Source organism: Oncorhynchus mykiss, chromosome 7, assembly GCF_013265735.2.
Source record: "Oncorhynchus mykiss isolate Arlee chromosome 7, USDA_OmykA_1.1, whole genome shotgun sequence".
Taxonomy (NCBI): Eukaryota; Metazoa; Chordata; class Actinopteri; order Salmoniformes; family Salmonidae; genus Oncorhynchus; species Oncorhynchus mykiss.
In genome coordinates, this window is record NC_048571.1 from 67,532,653 (window position 1) to 67,557,807 (window position 25,155).

The 25,155-nt window shown below is 43.0% G+C and overlaps 2 protein-coding genes across 7 annotated transcripts in view; one reads left to right on the forward strand and one right to left on the reverse strand.

The window, feature by feature from the left end:
- On the forward strand, positions 1–9,969 carry entpd8 (ectonucleoside triphosphate diphosphohydrolase 8). 6 transcript variants are annotated; one of them, XM_021610300.2, is made up of 10 exons: positions 4–395; positions 1,299–1,438; positions 1,893–2,010; positions 2,459–2,609; positions 3,040–3,199; positions 3,943–4,173; positions 4,754–5,020; positions 5,129–5,239; positions 6,103–6,234; positions 9,442–9,969. In XM_021610300.2, exons 2-10 carry the CDS (start codon positions 1,310–1,312, stop codon positions 9,628–9,630), a joined length of 1,488 nt encoding a protein of 495 aa, XP_021465975.2. In that variant the 5' UTR covers positions 4–395; positions 1,299–1,309; the 3' UTR covers positions 9,631–9,969. The 6 variants fall into 6 exon arrangements, with proteins under 6 accessions (XP_036839798.1, XP_021465978.1, XP_021465975.2 ...); XM_021610301.2 differs by having other exon boundaries at positions 4–292; positions 1,283–1,438; XM_021610299.2 differs by having other exon boundaries at positions 6–395; positions 1,283–1,438.
- Positions 9,840–25,155, reverse strand: part of LOC110528322 — a 20,264-nt gene continuing 4,948 nt past the window's right edge. Inside the window, exons 2-9 of the mRNA XM_036983902.1 lie at positions 12,374–24,769; positions 11,899–12,019; positions 11,537–11,671; positions 11,302–11,383; positions 11,028–11,142; positions 10,788–10,892; positions 10,510–10,586; positions 9,840–10,357 (exon numbers count right to left, since the gene is read on the reverse strand). Coding sequence (XP_036839797.1) covers positions 10,264–10,357; positions 10,510–10,586; positions 10,788–10,892; positions 11,028–11,142; positions 11,302–11,383; positions 11,537–11,671; positions 11,899–12,019; positions 12,374–24,751 — 13,107 coding nt within the window. The 5' untranslated portion in view covers positions 24,752–24,769 and the 3' untranslated portion in view covers positions 9,840–10,263. The remainder of the gene's footprint in view (positions 10,358–10,509; positions 10,587–10,787; positions 10,893–11,027; positions 11,143–11,301; positions 11,384–11,536; positions 11,672–11,898; positions 12,020–12,373; positions 24,770–25,155) is intronic.

Here is a 25,155-nt window from a genome sequence, read left to right on the forward strand (position 1 = left end):
CAAGCATGAGACATCACATACTTCAAATGTCCACATATTCAATGTATCCAAATTCGTGAGTAGCTGTGAGGGCTCTAACATTACATTTCAGCCTACCACTTGAGGAAGAAAGATGACAAATTGTACAGTGTATCAGATCTTGGGAGGAAGAGAGAGAGTGTGAGTTTATTAGGGAGACGTGAGGTAGGGAGGGAAAGAGTGAGAGAGAGAGGGTGAGTGAGAGAGACAGAGAGAGTGCGTAAGTGATAGTCAGTGAGAGCACAAGAGAAAGGGGGAGAACGCCTATACTCTGGTCAGTGTAAGATCTTGCAAAACATTTATAAGGTAACGCATCTGTTTCTAATTTGACCTGGGGGTCAGAGAGAAGAGATCACAGAGAAGAAACTTCTGTGACGGTAAGTCCAGTTGTTTTGACCATGTTGGACCATGGACGATCAAGTGGAAAACTCCTGTCGTCATCTCATGTTTTAATAGAAGAGTTCAGGGGCTTTCTCTGTTAATGGTTGACTACTAGTCAGTCACCGCTCCTATTTGTCTTTCATGGTTATTTCAAAGGCAGCATTATCTGTTCAATACGTTAGGCAAAATTCTCTCATGTTAACATCTTTATAAAACTATACTGTTAAGCGATATGTACATTTTGGATGTACAGACAGCATTTTAAGATCACATAATGTACAATAGTCTTTGTCAGTTCTTTACACCTTTGGAGAAGAGGAGACAGTGGCATAGGAGACAAGTGGCATAAATACATTAAACTCACAATTGCTGTGGTAAATTCTGAATCAGAATATATATATATATTGTCCTTGCCAACTCTGTAACGAGTCTGATAAGAATCTGATAAAATAAAGCAGATACATCAGATAAGATATACATTATTTTGGGATAGACTGTGTACATTGTGCCTATTTATAGAAACTAGTACTGTTATAATGTTATAAATAATGTTATATTTATGAATGAAGATCGATGACAATGTAATATTTCACACTGATGGCATGAAAAAAAACTCCAGTGTAATTTGTTTTTATAATCAAAGGATTGATTTTAGAGAGACAGTTGATTAGTTCTCAACAAATTTGCCATGTGTGTGTATGTTTGTCCGGGACAGTGGGCTTACGTGTGTTTGTAATGAAGATGTCCCTGGTAAAACAGATGTTCTCTTTCGCGATGGTGCCATAAAAACAAGACCAAAGTGTAATTTACTCTCTGTGTGTGTGTGTGTGTGTGTGTGTGTGTGTGTGTGTGTGTGTGTGTGTGTGTGTGTGTGTGTGTCCAGGAGAGTGGGCTTACAGGTGTGTTTGGAATGAATATGTCAATGGGGAAACAGGTTGCGCTGGCTGCAGTGGTGGTAGTGATGGGATGCGTGGGCATCATCGCTCTAATCCTCACATTAGTTCAGCACCACTTGGTGGATCTCCCCCATCGCATGCAGGTGATGAAGAAAAACTGTTACCTGGGTTGTAACTACAGTAATTGGGGAATATTCACTCTGGGAACTCACCCATGTAAAATCCTAAAATCCACCTTAAAAATCGATGTTTTTCATGTTGAAATAATTTGACTTTGGGAACGCCGTTCCAACGCGTTCCCTCCTAATTCCACCCTTGACCCGTTTGGATATCACATTTCCTTCATCATTTCCCAGACATCAATGTGACTTCACAAAGCACATACCTCACAGGATGCAACAGGGCCCCTGTCAAGCTCCCAATATGGGACAATATTCAACAATAATATGGGAAAGGAGGTACTCAAAAATTTCCCAACATTAATATGGGACGTTATCAAAAATGTATATTCATTAGATTGTCCGAGTAAGGACGAAGTACTCTTAGTTTCTCTCTCTCTGTTGGTATTTGACTTATCTGTCTCTGTGTGTCCTTCAGTATGGGATGGTGTTCGATGCTGGATCCACACACACTTCTCTCTACATGTACCGTTGGCCTGGCAACAAAGAAAACAACACTGGGGTGGTGTCACAGATGCTGGTCTGTGATGTTGACGGTCAGTGCTGAGTGCTGTCAGTGAACCATTATTACTACTCTATTATTTGATCTCTTATTGGTGAATACTAACTTCTACGTAAGGCGAATCTTCACTTAGTCATGCAATGACGTTAAGGTTTAAACATTCCAGTAACTTTGCCAAAATTCCCAGGTTTTGGAATGTAGAGGGAATAAGGTGCAGGGGCAGACTCCAACCTGGCGTTCCTCATCTGGGATTTTGGGAAAGTTACCGGAATTTGTCAATCAAAATTTATGTCAATGGGAGAGTAGTTAGGATTTGCCCCTAGAAGGTAGAAGTTAGAATATGCCCTTAAGTCATCTTACACCTATTTTCATGGCAGCTTGATCGCAAGGGCCAAGACAAATCACCCAGTACCACCCAGTAATGGTTGTCACATAAAGAAATATACCATTGACTCACACCCCTGTCCCCTGCTTGTCCGTAGGAGATGGCATCTCTAGCTATGCCCAGGACCCACCTGGTGCAGGGCTCAGTCTGAGGAAGTGCCTGGAAAGTGCACTGGTAGCCGTCCCTGCAAACCAGCAGAGGGAAACTCCTGTGTACCTTGGTGCTACCGCTGGCATGCGACTCTTGCAGTAAGTCAAGACTGCGCGGTGTTATCTTGATAGGTGTAATCATTTTCATTTACCTCATCCCAATACTACGACTTTATGAATGAATGTGCAAGAAAAACCTCCCACTAATCTATGTGGTGACTACACTCTAAGAATAAAAAGGTGCTATCTAGAACCTATAACGGTTCTTCGGCTGTCCCCATAGGAGACCCTTTTTGAAGAACCATTTTGGTTCCAGGAAGATCCATTTTGGGTTCCATGTAAAACCCTTTCCACAGAGGGCTCTACCTGGAACCACAAAGCTTTTGGAATGTATTTAACCTCCTGTACATTATGACTGGGTGATGTATGCTCTTTCAGGCTGCAGAACTTGGTTTTAATAATAAAGTAGCATTTATGAAATCTACTTTCATTGTCCGGTAAGAGTGGTAGAATATTTTCCTCTCCTCAGGCTACAGAATCACACCCAGTCTTATCAGGTGTTGGAGCAGGTAACCAAGGCGATCCAGGGGTATCCCTTTGACTTCCGGGGGGCACGGATCCTATCTGGGATGGAGGAAGGGGCTTACGGATGGATCACCATCAACTATCTACAAGAGAGCTTCATCAAGGTGTGTATGAGAGGTATTGACATGTTGAATGCACCAAGCTGTCTGTCTAAACTACTTGCACATAGCTTGGCCACCCATACATAGCCCACAAGACATGCCACAAGAGGTCTCTTCACAGTCCCCAAGTACAGAACAGACTATGGAAGGCACACAGTACCACATAGAGCCATGACTACATGGAACTCTATTCCACATCAAGTAACTGACACAAGCAGTAAAATTAGATTTTAAAAAACAGATAAAAAAAAACACCTTATGGAACATCAGGGACTGTGAAGGAACACAAATATTGGCACAGACACATGCATACACACTCACACACATACACGATAACATACGCACTCTACATACACATGGATTTAGTACTGTAGATATGTGGAAGTGGTGAGTAGGGGCCTTAGGGCACACAGTGTGTTGTGAAATCTGTGACTGTATTGTAATGTTTTTAACATTAACATTAAACTGCCTTAATTTCGCTGGACCCCAGGAAGAGTAGCTGCTGCTTTGGCAAATGGGGATCAATAAAAAATATGAATACAAATATAGGGAACGCGCACACGCACCCACACACACACACTCCCGAATGGTGTCAACCTTGTTTAGGCAAAATTAACAGAGGCTTGTGGATAAACAGTAGTAGTACCATTTATAAGCACTGTAAAAGCTTGTTATAATGGTGAATTGCAGGTCTTTGCAGTTTAACATTATAGCTAACATACAGTATTTGTACTTCTCATGAGCAGCACACCTTTGAGGGAGAATGGGTGAGCCCTAAAGGAAGGAAGATCTGGGGCGCCCTGGACATGGGAGGTTCTTCTACCCAGATATCCTTTACCCCCGGCCAGCCTGTACAGGACCCTGCCTCCGCCCTGGGACCCAAGCTCTATGGTTACCAATATGAGGTGTACACACACAGCTACCTGTGCTATGGCAAGGAACAGGCCATGAGGAAGCTACGGGTTCATCTACTGAAGGTACTGTGAGTAGTTGTCTGGTCACCTGTTAGATATGACTCAAAGAAATTGCAGAATGGTTTTGGGTACTGTAAAAATGCCAGGTAAACTTCCCCTACATGTCGATATAAAACCAGTTTTCAGGAATAGAAACGTGTAAACAGGCAGTAGTGTTTTGGCCTTACCCAGGCCTTCTTTAAAGCTAAGATCTGCATAAGTTGAAACAGCGCCACTGGATGCCTCAGGTGCATTTATTATTGTTTTTAGATTTCAAAACATTGTAACTGGTCAGAGGAGCATCCTGCATCTTGGTAAAAATAATCATAGTACATACTCTGCTGTTTTATTGCACGTGCAATGGTGTCCGAGGGGGAAAAACAATGTTCGTTGTTTAAAGTAGCCACTTTGTTGTTATCGCAAACAGACCTGGCAGTTTCACCGCTATGGATTCCAGCTTTAAAGCACATCATAAATATCTTTGGGCCAATCTAATTACCCAAAATCTGTTTGACTGAATGCTTCTCAGTTGAGTCAGAATCATTTTATGGCTGTTTAAAGGGCTGTTTTTCTTTTGATTCAAGCAAACTTCCTCCTCTCTTAGATGAGTGGGTCTACCCGCCCAGTCAAGCACCCCTGCTACCACCTGGGCTACAACCTAACCCTGACTCTGGGTGACCTCTATGACTCCCCCTGCGTTGCCAGACCCATGACCTTTGATCCGGCCTCAGAGGTCACCTTCACAGGGACCAGTGAGCCACTGCGGTGTCTCAACCAGATGAAGAACATCATGAACCTGACTGACTGCTCCCTGGCTCCTGACTGTGGCTTCAACGGGGTATACCAGCCCCCAGTCAGTGGCGACTTCTTTGTGAGTGTTCATCCTATATCTACGCAAAGCCCACTCAACTGGCACTCCAGGCAGGCTCAATCAAACACTTCAATTTATTGTCACCATCATACTGTTCCTTCTCCCTAGGCTTTCTCAACATACTATTACACCTTTGACTTCCTTGGTCTGGCTCCTCAGTCCTCTCTGGCTCAGGTTACCACAACTATAGACACATTCTGTAAAAGGACCTGGGACTCGGTGAGATATAGAGACCTCTGCTGACCTTCCACATTACCAGTGCACTTCCTAAAACCGAGCGGCATCTCGTTGTTGTTGGCAATCAAGCCTACTAATGTTGTGTCATCACAACGGTGGTGACAGAGAATATTAAGGTAGCCTGTAGTTAAAACATTTGAGAGGGCCCATCTCTGCAAGCAAAAAAAGCCTTGTAATTTAAATACTGCATAATGGCACAGCATTTCATAAACTTGAATAGATCTAAAACAAGTGTCAATTATATTTACAATGCATTTATCCAAACAGATTAATAATTTACCTACTGTAGCTCTTATCAAGTTGTAAATTACAGTGCATGGAGAATGGTGTTATTTCTATCTGAAAAATTAATTTGATGCTTTTTCCACTTGGGACCGGTAGGTAGACTCCACGTTATTCATGGTTTCCTCACACGTAAAGGTGGTGGAATTATTAGGGAAATAAGTCAAGGTCAGAATACAGCATATCTGTCTACACACCTTCATTTATTTGATCGCCACCCCCAACAAATAGGGGGTAAATAGCATGCTATTCTCACGCTTAGGTTCAAGGTCAGAATACACATAGAGAGAAAAGTGCATAAAAAGGGAATTATGTTCCATTTACGCCACTGATGAAGACAGCTTGTCTGTTGAAACGTTGGTTATTAGGTTATTCAATTATTGCATCTGAGCTCCGAGTGTGTGGTTCTCCTTTTCTTTTTCATATGTTGTCCTCCGCAAGCCAGCACCTCACCTAAACAGGTGTGCGTTTCTTTCACGTCCATGTACACCACTTACCTCGGGTCAGAATCGGCCCCAATGTTACTACAACTTTGTTTGTGATAATATCAATTATTTTGGCAGCTCAAGGCAGAGTATAGTGAAAAGGACAAGTACCTTCGTGATTACTGTGCCTCAGCAAACTACATAATGACAGTACTACTAGACGGCTACAAGTTCAACCAGACCTGGGGAAATATATACTTCCAGAGACAGGTGTGTGCTTAACTATACACTTGTGTATTGACATATGTAAAACATCAACATCCAATACGAAAGATTTTGCTTCAGGACACAGAATGAAAGACATTTTACCACAGAAATCATGAAAAAAGGAATGTTCTTGTATGGCAGTCAATGTGAATAGCTGTGCTGCCTTAATGAAGCTGTGTGTCTATCATATAAAGTCGTGGGCAAAAGTTTTGAGAATGACACAAATATTAATTTAAGTCTGCTGCCTCAGTTTGCATGATGGCAATTTGCATATACTCCAGAATGTTATGAAGAGTGATCAGATGAATTGCAATTAATTACAAAGTCCCTCTTTGCCATGCAAACGAACTGAATTCCCAAAAAATATTTACACTGCATTTCAGCCCTGCCACAAAAGGACCAGCTGACATGATGTCAGTGATTCTCTCGTTAACACAGGTGTGAGTGTTGACAAGGACAGGGCTGGAGATCACTCTGTCATGCTGATTGAGTTTGAATAACAGACTGCAAGCTTCAAAAGGAGGGTGGTGCTTGGAATCATTGTTCTTCCTCTGTCAACCATGGTTACCTGCAAGGAAACACATGCCGTCATCGTTGCTTTGCACAAAAAGGGCTTCACCGGCAAGGATATTGCTGCCAGTAAGATTGCACCTAAATCGACCATTTATCGGATCATCAAGAACTTCAAGGAGAGCGGTTCAATTGTTGTGAAGAAGGCTTCAGGGCGCCCAACACAAAGTTGATTCAGCTGCGGGATCGGGGCACCACCAGTACAGAGCTTGCTCAGGAATGGCAGCAGGCAGGTGTGACTGCATCTGCACGCACAGTGAAGCGAATACTTTTGGAGGATGGCCTGGTGTTAAGAAGGGCAGCAAAGAAGCCACTTCTCTCCAGGAAAAACATCAGGGACAGACTGATATTCTGCAAAAGGTACAGGGATTGGACTGATGAGGACTGGGGTAAAGTCATTTTCTCTGATGAATCCCCTTTCCGATTGTTTGGGGAATCCGTAAAAAAGCTTGTCCAGAGAAGACAAGGTGAGCACTATCATCAGTCCTTAGTCATGCCAACAGTAAAGCATCCTGAGACCATTAATGTGTGGGGTTGCTTCTCAGCCAAGGGAGTGGGCTCACTCACAATTTTGCCTAAGAACACAGCCATGAATAAAGAATGGTACCAACACATCCTCAGAGAGCAACTTCTCCCAACCATCCAGGAACAGTTTGATGACGAACAATGCCTTTTCCAGCATGATGGAGCACCTTGCCATAAGGCAAAAGCGATAACTAAGTGGCTCGGGGAACAAAACATTGATATTTTGGGTCCATGGCCAGGAAACACCCCAGACCTTAATCCCATTGAGAACTTGTGGTCAATACTCAAGAGGCGGATGGACAAACAAAAACCCACAAATTCTTACAAACTCCAAGCATTGATTATGCAAGAATGGGCTGCCATCAGTTGGGATGTGGCCCAGAAATTAATTGACAGCGTGCCAGGACGTATTGCAGAGGTCTTGAAAAAGAAGGGTCAACACTGCAAATATTGACTCTTTGCATCAACTTCATGTAATTGTCAATAAAAGCCTTTGACACTTATGAAATGCTTATAATTATACTTCAGTATTCCATAGTAACATCTGACAAAAATATCTAAAGACACTGAAGCAGCAAACTTTGTGGAAATGAATATTTGTGTCATTCTCAAAACTTTTAGCCACGACTGTACATGCATATAAACTGAGCAAAAACATAAACGTCCTCTCACTGTGAACTGCGTTTATTTTCAGCAAACTTAACACGTGTAAATATTTGTATGAACATAACAAGATTCAACAACTGAGACATAAACTGAACAAGTTCCACAGACATGTGACAAACAGAAATGGAATAATGTGTCCCTGAACAAAAGGGGGGGTTAAAATAGTAACAGTCAGTATCTGGTGTGGCCACCAGCTGCATTAAGTACTGCAGTGCATCTCCTCCTCATGGACTGCACCAGATTTGCCAGTTCTTACTGTGAAATGTTACCCCACTCTTCCACCAAGGCACATGCAAGTTCCCGGTCATTTCTGGGTGGAATGGCCCTAGCCCTCACCCTCCGATCCAACAGGTCCCAGACGTGCTCAATGAGATTGAGATCCGGGCTCTTCACTGACCATGGCAGAACACTGACATTCCTGTCTTGCAGGAAATCACGCACTGAACGAGCAGTATGGCTGGTGGCATTGTCATGCTGGAGGGTCATGTCAGGATGAGCCTCCAGGAAGGGTACCACATGAGGGAGGATGTCTTCCCTGTAATGCACAGTGTTGAGATTGCCTGCAATGACAACAAGATCAGTCCGATGATGCTGTGACACACCGCCCCAGACCATGACGGACCCTCCACCTCTAAATCGATCCCGCTCCAGAGTACAGGCCTCGGTGTAACGCTCATTCCTTCTATGATAAACGTGAATCCGACCATCACCGCTGTTGAGACAAAACCATGACTCGTCAGAGAAGAGCACTTTTTTCCAGTCCTGTCTGGTCCAGCAACGTTGGGTTTGTGCCCATAGGCGACGTTGTTCCCGGTGATGTCTGGTGAGGACCTGCCTTACAACAGGCTACAAGCCTACAAGTCCTCAGTCCAGCCTCTTTTGGCCTATTGCAGACAGTCTGAGCACTGATGGAGGGATTGTGCATTCCTGGTGTAACTCGGGCAGTTGTTGTTGCCATCCTGTACCTGTCTCGCACGTGTGATGTTCGGATGCACCGTTCCTGTGCAGGTGTTGTTACACGTGGTCTGCCATTGCGAGGACGATCAGCTGTCCGTCCTGTCACCCTGTAGCGTCTCACAGTATGGACATTGCAGTTTATTGCCCTGGCCACATCTGCAGTCCTCATGCCTCCTTGCAGCATGCCTAAGGCACGTTCATGCAAATGAGCAGGGACCCTGGGAGTCAGTAGAAAGACCTCTTTAGTGTCCTAAGTTTTCATAACTGTGACCTTAATTGCCTACCGTCTGTTAGTGTCTTAACGACCATTCCACAGGTGCATGTTTATTACTTGTTTCTGGTTCATTGAACAAGCAGTGTTTAAACCCTTTACAATAAAGATCTGTGAAGTTATTTGGAATTTTACAAATTATCTTTGAAACACAGGGTCCTGAAAAAGGGACTTTTCTTTTTTGCTGAGTTTATGTTTATATGTACACCACTGTCTATCAGGTGGCAGATACAGACATCAACTGGACGCTGGGCTACATGTTGAACCTGACCAACCTGATCCCTTCAGAGCGCCCCCTGGTGGTGACAGGTGTGCAGCATGGCCAGTGGGCAGCAGAAGTCTTCTTCATAGCATTTGCTGTGTTCCTCAGCCTGTTGGTGCTAGCCATACTGTTGCTCTGGAACCCATGAGGCAACACAACAATCGATGCAATCACACTCTGAACGTCTCTGACTTCTAGTCTCTTCTAGTCCATACAGATTAGGTACAATGTGATAATAGCAGTGAGTCAATATGATCGACGGATCGGACGAGCGTGGCAGCTCCTGGAACTCACAGTAATAGTTAAAGAAATAATTTGTAATATTTTCTGTCAATATGACTGGAATTATGGAGGCAATTGAATGTATTATGTATTTATTAGGCTTGTATAAACTGCATAGGTGGATGTTTTCAAGCAAAAAGAAACCCAATAATAAATTGTAATATGACACTATCTACTGTAAATAAATAATGTTGCTATGAATATATATCTCTTCATAATCTAATAAATATATTTTTCCCCCACAAACAGTGTTTGAAAGACGTAGAAAAGGGAGAATCAGCTCAAGCGTTACATTACTACCACTACAGTATATGCTTTGGCATGCACTGACAAATGTTTTTACCATTTACATCTGCTATATTACATATAGAACATTTAGAAATAAAAATACTATCATAAGGGGCTATAGGGCACAAATGCATGTGTGTGTGCGTACGTGCATACGTGCGTGCGTGTATGTGCTGCAGATTATGACATGTACCAATCTTCTCCACCTTGATCAGCAGCAGCCTGATTTCTTCATTGGCGGTTCTTTCTGCAACACCAAGCTTCCCTCTTCTTGTCTTGTCTGCTCACCCAGCTGCTTTAGCATCCTTGAAGCAACAACACACCAAATCAATGTTTGAATATTCACAGAACAGAGTCCTCTTCCCCTTGCAGATAATGACAATACGCAGCCAAATCCAAACAACACAAACAAACAATAGCTTTTACTGTACTTGGAAGACCTGTCGGCATGTCTTACCTTGCCAGAGTTTCCATAGACAGAGTCACATTGTCACCTGTTGCAGCACTACACTCCATAAAGAGCATGTCGTACCCCTTTAAGAGTGAGGGCAAGTATCATCAATACAAGTATTATTTGTATTTATCATGAATGATCTCAATCCTGCTTTGCTACCACTGTCAATTTCAGCACCAGCTACAGAAGTGTAAAATAATCATTTATATCACATCACCTGTAAATCCTACTGTCCAGTCGCCCACATTCTGGCTGTTAAAGTTACAGTAACGTCAACATACCTTTGCAAGGTTCTCCCCTTCATGAGTCTGAACCTCTCGATCTAGTTCAGCACAATCAGTCTTGTTCCCAAGGAGTATAACGATGACATCATCTGGAGCCCCCTCCTACAAAATACAAAAGGTTATGACAGTACAATAGATACCAGTGGAAGAACTGTGAATCCTGCAAACAATTGTTTGTGTTGTTACATAGTTGTTCTTTGATTATAATATTAAAGGCATGATTTAAATGCCCCCTACCTGAATGCAATTGACCCAGTAGCAGATGTCACAGAAGCTCTGAGAGGAAGTGATGTCATACATCAGCATTAGACCCTGGGCTTTGTGGAACACTTGTCTGGTGATGCTGTGGAATCTGGGGAGTAGAGTGTAACAATAGTATAACATGTAGGTAATTATATACTAACAAATAAAACACACACATGGAGGGTTCAAATTAGGACAGAGGAACAGATTCTGTATCGATGCATTACATATAGTGAACAATTGTGATGAACTTAGGTTAGAGACCCACCTTTCTTGACCTGCAGTATCCCATAACTGTAGAGTCACTGGGCTGCCATCCACTGTCACAGACTGTATACAGGTATCAATACCTGCTCAGATGATAAGCACACAAACAAACAAACATGAAACCAGACATGAATGAGTAATATGAATAATGTACAGTAATACCATGGTGTGTTCATTTCTTCGCATGACATGAAAGGGCATGATGCCAAACATACAACAAGGATGATGATACTCACCAATGGTTGCATCGTGGTGCCGACAGAACTCTCCACTTTGGAAACGCCTCATGAAGGAGGTTTTGCCCACACTGCTGTTTCCAACCATCACCACGTTGTAGGGGTTTGAACTAGAGCCAGAGCTTCCGAAGGTACCTGGAGGGGGATCAAAGATACTGGTCTATTACAGTTGATATCACTTCTCTTGATCTCACTCAAACCTAACTTGACTTATTCCTTTGGCTACAAGTGGAGAGCAAAGGGCCTCAACAGTGCATATCCAGCAGTTAATTCCAGGTGATTCCTGCCTGGTGGGCTTACTTACTCAAGACTAACCTTTCCATCCCACTTGTACATCCTCACTGTTGCTATTCGATACTTACCCGGTGGCTTCTCCACACGCTCTGCCTTTTCTTGACCTCTTTTATTCCCAGGGCCTGGCTGTGGAGCTGGAGCCACTGGTTCAGACCCTTTTCCACTCAAAACCGTGCTTGAGGCAACCACCTTAGACAAATAGAAAACATTGTCTCCCACAAAGGACAGGATATGATCATCTCTTCAAAATGAAATGTGAAATATCGTTGTGTGTTCAAAATTCTATATACTGTCTGGTATACACACTATGTAAAACATTTAAAAGTAACAAATCAGATGTTTAACATATATTGAAATGTTAGGGCTGAATTCAGACTTACAGTATATGGACAATTTCATTTGTGACATCACTGCAGCTATTTATCATAAAATGTTGAATACTCAAAAATCCTCAAGTACTCAGCCGCGGGATGTTTGTACACGTCAAGAATGCTATGAGTTCAATAAAATAAGTGAAGCCATTTGTAAGGAAAGCCAAAGTACCTCTATGAGTATTGTCTCCTTCTCTGTGCTCTGTATCTCCTGTTGGTCCTCCAGACTGACAGCTTCAGCCCTGCGCTCCTCTTGAAATCTTTCCAAAACATCATTGACTTCTGGATTTCCAATGGTTTCCGCTCTGACCTCTGCCTCTGTTATATTTTCTCCTGTCTCCTGCTTCTCATCCTCTGCGTGGAGTCCTCCCTGTGTCTGATGAGTAAAGCCCATCTTTCTTCTCTTCCCTGTTGCTTTGGATTCACCAACATCCTCGTGAGATTGGGAACTCAGAGACAGAGATGATTTCGAAGGAAGACTGGGGCTATTACTTTGTGTTAACAGACATTGTTCCATGTCTGCTGTTTGGGTATGTTGAATAGCAGAGATGTGAGGGTCTATACAAACCATGTCACCTGACTCTTGGGCCTCTACTGTAAGAGCAGCTGTGTCAGTTTGGCTGCTCTCGCTCTCCATGACTGTATTCACTTCAACTTCTATCTCCACCTCTCTAACTTTTTCTGTTGAAATCAGTGTGTCATCAGTCAAGTGGGACTCAAGATTAGGAACATCAGGGTTGTGAAGAGTTTCCCAAATCTCAGAGAAATCTGATTGATGTAGAAGCATGAGTTTTGCTGTCATTGAATGATTTATAATTGATTGGCTCTCACTTTCTATATTGTCAGCCTCTATGTTTCTTCCCTCTTGATTTGAAGTACTGAATGAACAGCTGAGGTCAGTCAGGACAGTTTCCTCATTTCTCTCTTCTCCTTCATTCTTCTCATTACCAGCTCCATCCTTAGATTCCATCAACATTTCAAACTCCATGCAAGAACCTTGCACTGCATCCATGTTTTCTCTCTTGTCTTCTATCTCTGTGCTTTCTATTTCCACTTCTTGTTTCTCCTCTGTGTCCTCCTCTTCTCTTTGTACAACTCTAGGAGGCCTACGAGTCGACCCCATCTTTCTCCTCCTGCTCGGAGAAGGACTCTGATTGGAGTTGATGTTTGCTGCGTTATCACCTTGGTCCTGAACACTCTGCAGTAAGAGTGAATTGGGAAAAGAGTTATGGCTTTCATCCGAGTATGGAGTTTGGTTGAGTTGACTAGCAGAGATATTGGGATCAGTGCTCAAAGCCTCATCTGTTTGGCAGGGCTCTGTTGTGAGAGTTCTATCATCATATGTCATTTGGCTACTGACACTCACTTCATTTACAAGCGGCACATGATCACTCATTTCCTCCTCGCTGAGTAACATGACCTCTGATGTGTCCAGTCCCCCTGTGGTATTGGGGTCAGTGTTTGCACCACCCTCATTACCCTGAATACTCTGCGAAAATAATGGTTTGAGAAAGGGGTTAGTGATTTCCATACATGGAGTTTGGATGAGTTGACTAGCAGAGATTTTGGGATCAGTGCTGAAAGTGTCATCTGACTCTAGTGTAAGAGCACAATCATATGCTATTTGGCTGCAATTGATCACTTCAGAATTATTCACAAGCAGTGTGTAATCACTAACTTTTTCCTCCCTGAGTAAAGTGACTCCTGATTGGTCCAGTCCAACACTGAAGGGCTCTATTGGGTCAACATTGTGGGCCATGCTTGCTTCAATGTTGCTCTCAGTTTCTGTATTGACAGAGTCTACAGTGAATCTGTTCCCTTTCTCTTGGTTATATAATTGATCTGCAATACCAAATGAATCGATGTATTGATCAAAAGGGGTGGGTTCAATCAGACGTTCTTCTTCCATTCCTTTCTTCTCCTCATCTGCTCCATGCTCTGGTTCCAATAACATCAGAGACTCTTCCGATGTTTCAACACCAGATCCTTCCACTGTTCCCATGTCCCTTTCCAACCCCCTTCCTGTCTCTCCTATGTTTTCTGTGTCTTCCTCTGTTTGGAAATTCTCCTTTTCCATCTGCTCTCCTTCTTTCTCGTCTACACTGGCACTATCTTTAGGCTCCATAGATATTTCAAACTCAGTCTCTTCGATGCCAAACATTTCTTCTTTTCCCAATATGACCTCTTCTCCCTCATCATAAAGGTAACGATATCCATGCATCTTACTCTCTCCATGTTCTTCCTCCTCATGTCTACCTCTAGGATTCCTGCGAGTTGAACCCATCTTTCTTCTCCTGGATTCTGATTGAGCACTTTTGTCATGACCCAAAGAGCTGTCTGAGGGGGTTGATTGTAAAAAGCAGGTCATATCCTCACTTTGTTCAGGTTCAATGCTTTCTACATGGTCTGGTTGTCTAAAAGGAGTTATATTTGCCATTACTATGTTTTCCTCAACTATCAGATCAACAAAGTTTTCATCTTCATCTCTTTGGTGCAACGTTTCCTGATTGCCTGGACCAGTAGAGTTAATATCATCTTGCAATTCTGACTCATTTACAACAGGTTCAAGTTTCTCTTCACCTTCTCCACTTTGGAGGATTATTGTGTTATTGAATGACTCAAACTCTTCTGTGTTGGTTAAAGTGTCTGACTCAAGGGATTGATCTAATGACTGTCTAGAGCTGAGAAATGTGGGGGACTCCACCTCGGTATGCTCACTTTCCTGCCTCCTCTCTTCCTCTTTCTTCAACTCCTCTGTTATGGGTTCAGCAGCTAATCCATGAACAACTTGCAACGCAAGGTCTAGGGGCAGATGCAAGAGTGATTCGGTTCCAAGAGTATCTTGAAGCAATTCACTGCTATAACTAACTACAGCTTCACTACTAGGTTCAATATCCTCACCAACTTCCTCTTTCCATCTGTCATCCCGTTTGTCGAGTGTGTTAGAAGCAAACAAAAGACACTCAGTGTCCGTTTCACTTTCCTTTTTACCCAGGAGCTCTTCTGTGTTGCTGTAGGACCAGGATTCCACAACTGCAATGGATGCCTGAAGTTGTAGGGATTTTTCTGTGTCTCCAGTTTTGGCGTCTTGTTTCTCCCCAAAGTCTGTCTCTGCTTGTTTACCTTTATTCCGACGAGTAGAACCCCTTTTCCTTCTCTTCTTTGCAGTGTCAGGTGATTCCAGCAGATATGGGTTTTCAGTTTGAGACAGATTTATTTCTGTGAGGTCATTTAATGAGGGATTATTGTCTTCCAGGTATTGTGATGTTATATATGGCTCTATACAAACCATGTCACATGACTCTTGGGCCTCTACTGTAAGAGCTGCTGTGTCAGAGGGAGTTTGGTTGCTCTCGCTCTCTGCGACTATTTTCACTTCTACTTCTATCTCCTCCGCCACTCTAACTTTTTCTGTATGTTCTACAAACTCAGACCTTTCGATGCCAGATTCTCCTTCTACTACTATGTTGACCTCTCCCTCCACTACTATGATCGCTGGGTCTCCCATCGCCTGCTCCTCTGTCACTTTTTCTAGAAGTTCCTCAAGCTCTACAAGCTCAGTCTTTTCTATGCTAGAATCCATTTCTGCTGTTGTAATGACATCTCCCACCTCTCCTATAACATCTGTGTCTTCTCCTTTCTCCTCCTCCTGTCCCTCCTCTCTTCTCTCCTCTCCTTTTCTACCTGGATGAGACTTGCTGCGAGTGGAACCAATCTTCCTTTTCCTCCCTGGAGTGTAGGATTCTACCTCTGCTGTTTCCTCTGACCCAAGAGAACTCTGCAGTGAGGGTGGATCTGGAGGGGAGTCAGTGTTTCCTCTTGATTCATCAAGTGTTTCCTCCAATGATGTTCCTTTGTGTTGCAAACCAGTGATGGCAGGATTTGAGTTCAGTGTGTCATCGGTCAGGTAGGAGTCATATGACTCTATAGTAGGAACATCAGGGTAAGTGTTGTGACGAGTTTGACTAATCTGAGTCAACTCTACTTCACGTAGAAGCAAGAGTTTTGTTGCCATTGATTCCTTTATAATTGATTGGCTCTCACTTTCTATATTGTCAGCCTCTATGTTTCTTCCCTCTTGATTTGAAGTACTGAATGAACAGCTGAGGTCAGTCAGGACAGTCTCCTCATTTCTCTCTTCTCCTTCATTCTTCTCAATACCTGCTCCATCCTTAGATTCCATCAACATTTCAAACTCCATGCAAGAACCTTCCACTGCATCCGTGTTTTCTCTCTTGTCTTCTATCTCTGTGCTTTCTATTTCCACTTCTTGTTTCTCCTCTGTGTCCTCATCTTCTCTTTGTACAACTCTAGGATGCCTACGAGTCGACCCTATCTTTCTCCTCCTGCTCGGAGAAGGACTCTGATTGGAGTTGATGTTTGCTGCGTTATCACCTTGGTCCTGAACACTCTGCAGTAAGAGTGAATTGGGAAAAGAGTTATGGCTTTCATCCGAGTATGGAGTTTGGTTGAGTTGACTAGGAGAGATTTTGGGATCAGTGCTGAAAGTGTCATCTGACTCTAGTGTAAGACCACAATCATATGCTATTTGGCTGCACTTGATCACTTCAGAATTATTCACAAGCAGTGTGTAATCACTAACTTCTTCCTCTCTGAGTAAAGTGACTCCTGATTGGTCCAGTCCAACACTGAAGGGCTCTATTGAGTCAACATTGTGGGCCATGCTTGCTTCATTGTTGCTCTCAGTTTCTGTATTGACAGAGTCTGCAGTGAATCTGTTGCCTTTCTCTTGGTTATATAATTGATCTGCAATACCAAATGAATCGATGTATTGATCAAAAGGGGTGGGTTCAATCAGACGTTCTTCTTCCATTCCTTTCTTCTCCTCATCTGCTCCATGCTCTGGTTCCAATAACATCAGAGACTCTTCCGATGTTTCAACACCAGATCCTTCCACTGTTCCCATGTCCCTTTCCAATCCCCTTCCTGTCTCTCCTATGTTTTCTGTGTCTTCCTCTGTTTGGAAATTCTCCTTTTCCATCTGCTCTCCTTCTTTCTCGTCTACATTGGCACTATCTTTAGGCTCCATAGATATTTCAAACTCAGTCTCTTCGATGCCAAACATTTCTTCTTTTCCCAATATGACCTCTTCTCCCTCATCATAAAGGTAACGATATCCATGCATCTTACTCTCTCCATGTTCTTCCTCCTCATGTCTACCTCTAGGATTCCTGCGAGTTGAACCCATCTTTCTTCTCCTGGATTCTGATTGAGCACTTTTGTCATGACCCAAAGAGCTGTCTGAGGGGGTTGATTGTAAAAAGCAGGTCATATCCTCACTTTGTTCAGGTTCAATGCTTTCTACATGGTCTGGTTGTCTAAAAGGAGTTATATTTGCCATTACTATGTTTTCCTCAACTATCAGATCAACAAAGTTCTCATCTTCATCTCTTTGGTGCAACGTTTCCTGATTGCCTGGACCAGTAGAGTTAATATCATCTTGCAATTCTGACTCATTTACAACAGGTTCAAGTTTCTCTTCACCTTCTCCACTTTGGAGGATTATTGTGTTATTGAATGACTCAAACTCTTCTGTGTTGGTTAAAGTGTCTGACTCAAGGGATTGATCTAATGACTGTCTAGAGCTGAGAAATGTGGGGGACTCCACCTCGGTATGCTCACTTTCCTGCCTCCTCTCTTCCTCTTTCTTCGACTCCTCTGTTATGGGTTCAGCAGCTAATCCATGAACAACTTGCAAGGCAAGGTCTAGGGGCAGATGCAAGAGTGATTCGGTTCCAAGAGTATCTTGAAGCAATTCACTGCTATAACTAACTACAGCTTCACTACTAGGTTCAATATCCTCACCAACTTCCTCTTTCCATCTGTCATCCGGTTTGTCGAGTGTGTTAGAAGCAAACAAAAGACACTCAGTGTCCATTTCACGTTCCTTTTTACCCAGGAGCTCTTCTGTGTTGCTGTAGGACCAGGATTCCACAACTGCAATGGATGCCTGAAGTTGTAGGGATGTTTCTGTGTCTCCAGTTTTGGCGTCTTGTTTCTCCCCAAAGTCTGTCTCTGCTTGTTTACCTTTATTCCGACGAGTAGAACCCCTTTTCCTTCTCTTCTTTGCAGTGTCAGGTGATTCCAGCAGATATGGGTTTTCAGTTTGAGACAGATTTATTTCTGTGAGGTCATTTAATGAGGGATTATTGTCTTCCAGGTATTGTGATGTTATATATGGCTCTATACAAACCATGTCACATGACTCTTGGGCCTCTACTGTAAGAGCTGCTGTGTCAGAGGGAGTTTGGTTGCTCTCGCTCTCTGCGACTATTTTCACTTCTACTTCTATCTCCTCCGCCACTCTAACTTTTTCTGTATGTTCTACAAACTCAGACCTTTCGATGCCAGATTCTCCTTCTACTACTATGTTGACCTCTCCCTCCACTACTATGATCGCTGGGTCTCCCATCGCCTGCTCCTCTGTCACTTTTTCTAGAAGTTCCTCAAGCTCTACAAGCTCAGTCTTTTCTATGCTAGAATCCATTTCTGCTGTTGTAATGACATCTCCGACCTCTCCTATAACATCTGTGTCTTCGCTTTTCTCCTCCTCCTGTCCCTCCTCTCTTCTCTCCTCTCCTTTTCTACCTGGATGAGACTTGCTGCGAGTGGAACCGATCTTCCTTTTCCTCCCTGGAGTGTAGGATTCTACCTCTGCTGTTTCCTCTGACCCAAGATAACTCTGCAGTGAGGGTGGATCTGGAGGGGAGTCAGTGTTTCCTCTTGATTCATCAAGTGTTTCCTCCAATGATGTTCCTTTGTGTTGCAAACCAGTGATGGCAGGATTTGAGTTCAGTGTGTCATCGGTCAGGTAGGAGTCATATGACTCTATAGTAGGAACATCAGGGTAAGTGTTGTGACGAGTTTGACTAATCTGAGTCAACTCTACTTCACGTAGAAGCAAGAGTTTTGTTGCCATTGATTCCTTTATAATTGATTGGCTCTCACTTTCTATATTGTCAGCCTCTATGTTTCTTCCCTCTTGATTTGAAGTACTGAATGAACAGCTGAGGTCAGTCAGGAGAGTCTCCTCATTTCTCTCTTCTCCTTCATTCTTCTCAATACCTGCTCCATCCTTAGATTCCATCAACATTTCAAACTCCATGCAAGAACCTTCCACTGCATCCGTGTTTTCTCTCTTGTCTTCTATCTCTGTGCTTTCTATTTCCACTTCTTGTTTCTCCTCTGTGTCCTCATCTTCTCTTTGTACAACTCTAGGATGCCTACGAGTCGACCCCATCTTTCTCCTCCTGCTCGGAGAAGGACTCTGATTGGAGTTGATGTTTGCTGCGTTATCACCTTGGTCCTGAACACTCTGCAGTAAGAGTGAATTGGGAAAAGAGTTATGGCTTTCATCCGAGTATGGAGTTTGGTTGAGTTGACTAGCAGAGATATTGGGATCAGTGCTGAAAGTGTCATCTGACTCTAGTGTAAGACCACAATCATATGCTATTTGGCTGCACTTGATCACTTCAGAATTATTCACAAGCAGTGTGTAATCACTAACTTCTTCCTCTCTGAGTAAAGTGACTCCTGATTGGTCCAGTCCAACACTGAAGGGCTCTATTGAGTCAACATTGTGGGCCATGCTTGCTTCATTGTTGCTCTCAGTTTCTGTATTGACAGAGTCTACAGTGAATCTGTTGCCTTTCTCTTGGTTATATAATTGATCTGCAATACCAAATGAATCGATGTATTGATCAAAAGGGGTGGGTTCAATCAGACGTTCTTCTTCCATTCCTTTCTTCTCCTCATCTGCTCCATGCTCTGGTTCCAATAACATCAGAGACTCTTCCGATGTTTCAACACCAGATCCTTCCACTGTTCCCATGTCCCTTTCCAATCCCCTTCCTGTCTCTCCTATGTTTTCTGTGTCTTCCTCTGTTTGGAAATTCTCCTTTTCCATCTGCTCTCCTTCTTTCTCGTCTACATTGGCACTATCTTTAGGCTCCATAGATATTTCAAACTCAGTCTCTTCGATGCCAAACATTTCTTCTTTTCCCAATATGACCTCTTCTCCCTCATCATAAAGGTAACGATATCCATGCATCTTACTCTCTCCATGTTCTTCCTCCTCATGTCTACCTCTAGGATTCCTGCGAGTTGAACCCATCTTTCTTCTCCTGGATTCTGATTGAGCACTTTTGTCATGACCCAAAGAGCTGTCTGAGGGGGTTGATTGTAAAAAGCAGGTCATATCCTCACTTTGTTCAGGTTCAATGCTTTCTACATGGTCTGGTTGTCTAAAAGGAGTTATATTTGCCATTACTATGTTTTCCTCAACTATCAGATCAACAAAGTTCTCATCTTCATCTCTTTGGTGCAACGTTTCCTGATTGCCTGGACCAGTAGAGTTAATATCATCTTGCAATTCTGACTCATTTACAACAGGTTCAAGTTTCTCTTCACCTTCTCCACTTTGGAGGATTATTGTGTTATTGAATGACTCAAACTCTTCTGTGTTGGTTAAAGTGTCTGACTCAAGGGATTGATCTAATGACTGTCTAGAGCTGAGAAATGTGGGGGACTCCACCTCGGTATGCTCACTTTCCTGCCTCCTCTCTTCCTCTTTCTTCGACTCCTCTGTTATGGGTTCAGCAGCTAATCCATGAACAACTTGCAAGGCAAGGTCTAGGGGCAGATGCAAGAGTGATTCGGTTCCAAGAGTATCTTGAAGCAATTCACTGCTATAACTAACTACAGCTTCACTACTAGGTTCAATATCCTCACCAACTTCCTCTTTCCATCTGTCATCCGGTTTGTCGAGTGTGTTAGAAGCAAACAAAAGACACTCAGTGTCCATTTCACTTTCCTTTTTACCCAGGAGCTCTTCTGTGTTGCTGTAGGACCAGGATTCCACAACTGCAATGGATGCCTGAAGTTGTAGGGATGTTTCTGTGTCTCCAGTTTTGGCGTCTTGTTTCTCCCCAAAGTCTGTCTCTGCTTGTTTACCTTTATTCCGACGAGTAGAACCCCTTTTCCTTCTCTTCTTTGCAGTGTCAGGTGATTCCAGCAGATATGGGTTTTCAGTTTGAGACAGATTTATTTCTGTGAGGTCATTTAATGAGGGATTATTGTCTTCCAGGTATTGTGATGTTATATATGGCTCTATACAAACCATGTCACATGACTCTTGGGCCTCTACTGTAAGAGCTGCTGTGTCAGAGGGAGTTTGGTTGCTCTCGCTCTCTGCGACTATTTTCACTTCTACTTCTATCTCCTCCGCCACTCTAACTTTTTCTGTATGTTCTACAAACTCAGACCTTTCGATGCCAGATTCTCCTTCTACTACTATGTTGACCTCTCCCTCCACTACTATGATTGCTGGGTCTCCCATCGCCTGCTCCTCTGTCACTTTTTCTAGAAGTTCCTCAAGCTCTACAAGCTCAGTCTTTTCTATGCTAGAATCCATTTCTGCTGTTGTAATGACATCTCCCACCTCTCCTATAACATCTGTGTCTTCTCCTTTCTCCTCCTCCTGTCCCTCCTCTCTTCTCTCCTCTCCTTTTCTACCTGGATGAGACTTGCTGCGAGTGGAACCAATCTTCCTTTTCCTCCCTGGAGTGTAGGATTCTACCTCTGCTGTTTCCTCTGACCCAAGAGAACTCTGCAGTGAGGGTGGATCTGGAGGGGAGTCAGTGTTTCCTCTTGATTCATCAAGTGTTTCCTCCAATGATGTTCCTTTGTGTTGCAAACCAGTGATTGCAGGATTTGAGTTCAGTGTGTCATCGGTCAGGTAGGAGTCATATGACTCTATAGTAGGAACATCAGGGTAAGAGTTGTGAAGAGTTTGACTAATCTGAGTCAACTCCACTTCACGTAGAAGCAAGAGTTTTGTTGCCATTGATTCCTTTATAATTGATTGGCTCTCACTTTCTATATTGTCAGCCTCTATGTTTCTTCCCTCTTGATATGAAGTACTGAATGAACAGCTGAGGTCAGTCAGGAGAGTCTCCTCATTTCTCTCTTCTCCTTCATTCTTCTCAATACCTGCTCCATCCTTAGATTCCATCAACATTTCAAACTCCATGCAAGAACCTTCCACTGCATCCGTGTTTTCTCTCTTGTCTTCTATCTCTGTGCTTTCTATTTCCACTTCTTGTTTCTCCTCTGTGTCCTCCTCTTCTCTTTGTACAACTCTAGGAGGCCTACGAGTCGACCCCATCTTTCTCCTCCTGCTCGGAGAAGGACTCTGATTGGAGTTGATGTTTGCTGCGTTATCACCTTGGTCCTGAACACTCTGCAGTAAGAGTGAATTGGGAAAAGAGTTATGGCTTTCATCCGAGTATGGAGTTTGGTTGAGTTGACTAGCAGAGATATTGGGATCAGTGCTCAAAGCCTCATCTGTTTGGCAGGGCTCTGTTGTGAGAGTTCTATCATCATATGTCATTTGGCTACTGACACTCACTTCATTTACAAGCGGCACATGATCACTCATTTCCTCCTCGCTGAGTAACATGACCTCTGATGTGTCCAGTCCCCCTGTGGTATTGGGGTCAGTGTTTGCACCACCCTCATTACCCTGAATACTCTGCGAAAATAATGGTTTGAGAAAGGGGTTAGTGATTTCCATACATGGAGTTTGGATGAGTTGACTAGCAGAGATTTTGGGATCAGTGCTGAAAGTGTCATCTGACTCTAGTGTAAGAGCACAATCATATGCTATTTGGCTGCACTTGATCACTTCAGAATTATTCACAAGCAGTGTGTAATCACTAACTTCTTCCTCCCTGAGTAAAGTGACTCCTGATTGGTCCAGTCCAACACTGAAGGGCTCTATTGGGTCAACTTTGTGGGCCATGCTTGCTTCATTGTTGCTCTCAGTTTCTGTATTGACAGAGTCTACAGTGAATCTGTTCCCTTTCTCTTGGTTATATAATTGATCTGCAATACCAAATGAATCGATGTATTGATCAAAAGGGGTGGGTTCAATCAGACGTTCTTCTTCCATTCCTTTCTTCTCCTCATCTGCTCCATGCTCTGGTTCCAATAACATCAGAGACTCTTCCGATATTTCAACACCAGATCCTTCCACTGTTCCCATGTCCCTTTCCAACCCCCTTCCTGTCTCTCCTATGTTTTCTGTGTCTTCCTCTGTTTGGAATTTCTCCTTTTCCATCGGCTCTCCTTCTTTCTTGTCTACATTGGCACTATCTTTAGGCTCCATAGATATTTCAAACTCAGTCTCTTCGATGCCAAACATTTCTTCTTTTCCCAATATGACCTCTTCTCCCTCATCATAAAGGTAACGATATCCATGCATCTTACTCTCTCCATGTTCTTCCTCCTCATGTCTACCTCTAGGATTCCTGCGAGTTGAACCCATCTTTCTTCTCCTGGATTCTGATTGAGCACTTTTGTCATGACCCAAAGAGCTGTCTGAGGGGGTTGATTGTAAAAAGCAGGTCATATCCTCACTTTGTTTAGGTTCAATGCTTTCTACATGGTCTGGTTGTCTAAAAGGAGTTATATTTGCCATTACTATGTTTTCCTCAACTATCAGATCAACAAAGTTCTCATCTTCATCTCTTTGGTGCAACGTTTCCTGATTGCCTGGACCAGTAGAGTTAATATCATCTTGCAATTCTGACTCATTTACAACAGGTTCAAGTTTCTCTTCACCTTCTCCACTTTGGAGGATTATTGTGTTATTGAATGACTCAAACTCTTCTGTGTTGGTTAACGTGTCTGACTCAAGGGATTGATCTAACGACTGTCTAGAGCTGAGAAATGTGGGGGACTCCACCTCGGTATGCTCACTTTCCTGCCTCCTCTCTTCCTCTTTCTTCAACTCCTCTGTTATGGGTTCAGCAGCTAATCCATGAACAACTTCTACCGCAAGGTCTAGGGGCAGATGCAAGAGTGATTCGGTTCCAAGAGTATCTTGAAGCAGTTCAGTGCCATAACTAATCACAGTTTTAGTTCTAGGTTCAGTATCCTCACCAACTTCCTCTTTACATCTGTCATCCGGTTGGTTGAGTGTGTTAGAAGCAAACAAAAGAAACTCACTTTGACTTCTGCTCTGAGTGTTCATTTCACTTTCTTTAGGACCCAGGCACTCTTCTCCTTTGCGGTGGGACTCAGATTCCACAACTGCAATGGATGCCTGAAGTTCTAGGGATTGTTCTGTGTCTCCAGTTTTGGTGTCTTGTATCACCCCAAAGTCTGTCTCCTCTGGCTTTCTTTTATTCTGACGAGTAGACCCCATTTTCCTTCTCTTCCCTGCAGTGTCAAGTGATTTTAGAAGATATGGGTTTACAGGTTGAGACAGATGTGACTCTGTGACGTAATTTAATGGTGGATTATTTCTTTCTGTGTGTTGTTGTGTTATTGTTGATAAGTTATCTGATGAGACAAGGTCCGTTTGGAGCATCACTGAAACTGAATCAGCCCCAACTTCAACTACTTTCCTTTCCTTTGACAACATTTGGGACCCATCATCATCTTTGTTAGTCTCATGTTCATCTTGATTCTGACGTGGTTGACGTGATGATCCCATTCTCACTTTTCTTGAATTCTTGCCAGACATGGTTCTTCAAAGTCCCTCCTATATCACGACACAGACAATAGATTGTTAATCACTAAACCCCGCTGGAATTAAAAGGCTTCCGGGGATTATATGCTCCTTGCGTTTTTTACAGAATAAAATGACTCACTGTGAAGGCACCACTAAAAGAATGTTGTCATCACTCAACCTTTTTAGAGAAGCAGTCCAGCTATTTTTTTACTTTTTCTGTTGAAAAACAATAACCCACATATAAATACAGTAATGTACACACACTTCAGCATAAAAAAAAGGGTTTTGAGAAAAATAGTGTTTTATTGACACAAGTGCAAACTTCATGCAGTAGGCCAGGTTTCCCCAATAGGTGGCCCGTGGGTCGAATTGATTTTATTTGCACTCCAAGTTGAGCAACAAAACAAAAAAAGGAA

Coding starts and splice junctions, on each gene's coding strand:
- entpd8 (XM_021610300.2), top strand. CDS start 1,310: ATGAATATGTCAATGGGGAAACAGGTTGCGCTGGCTGCAGTGGTGGTA. Junction 4,174..4,753: donor TACGGGTTCATCTACTGAAG/GTACTGTGAGTA, acceptor CTCCTCTCTTAG/ATGAGTGGGTCTACCCGCCC. Junction 5,021..5,128: donor CAGTCAGTGGCGACTTCTTT/GTGAGTGTTCAT, acceptor CCTTCTCCCTAG/GCTTTCTCAACATACTATTA.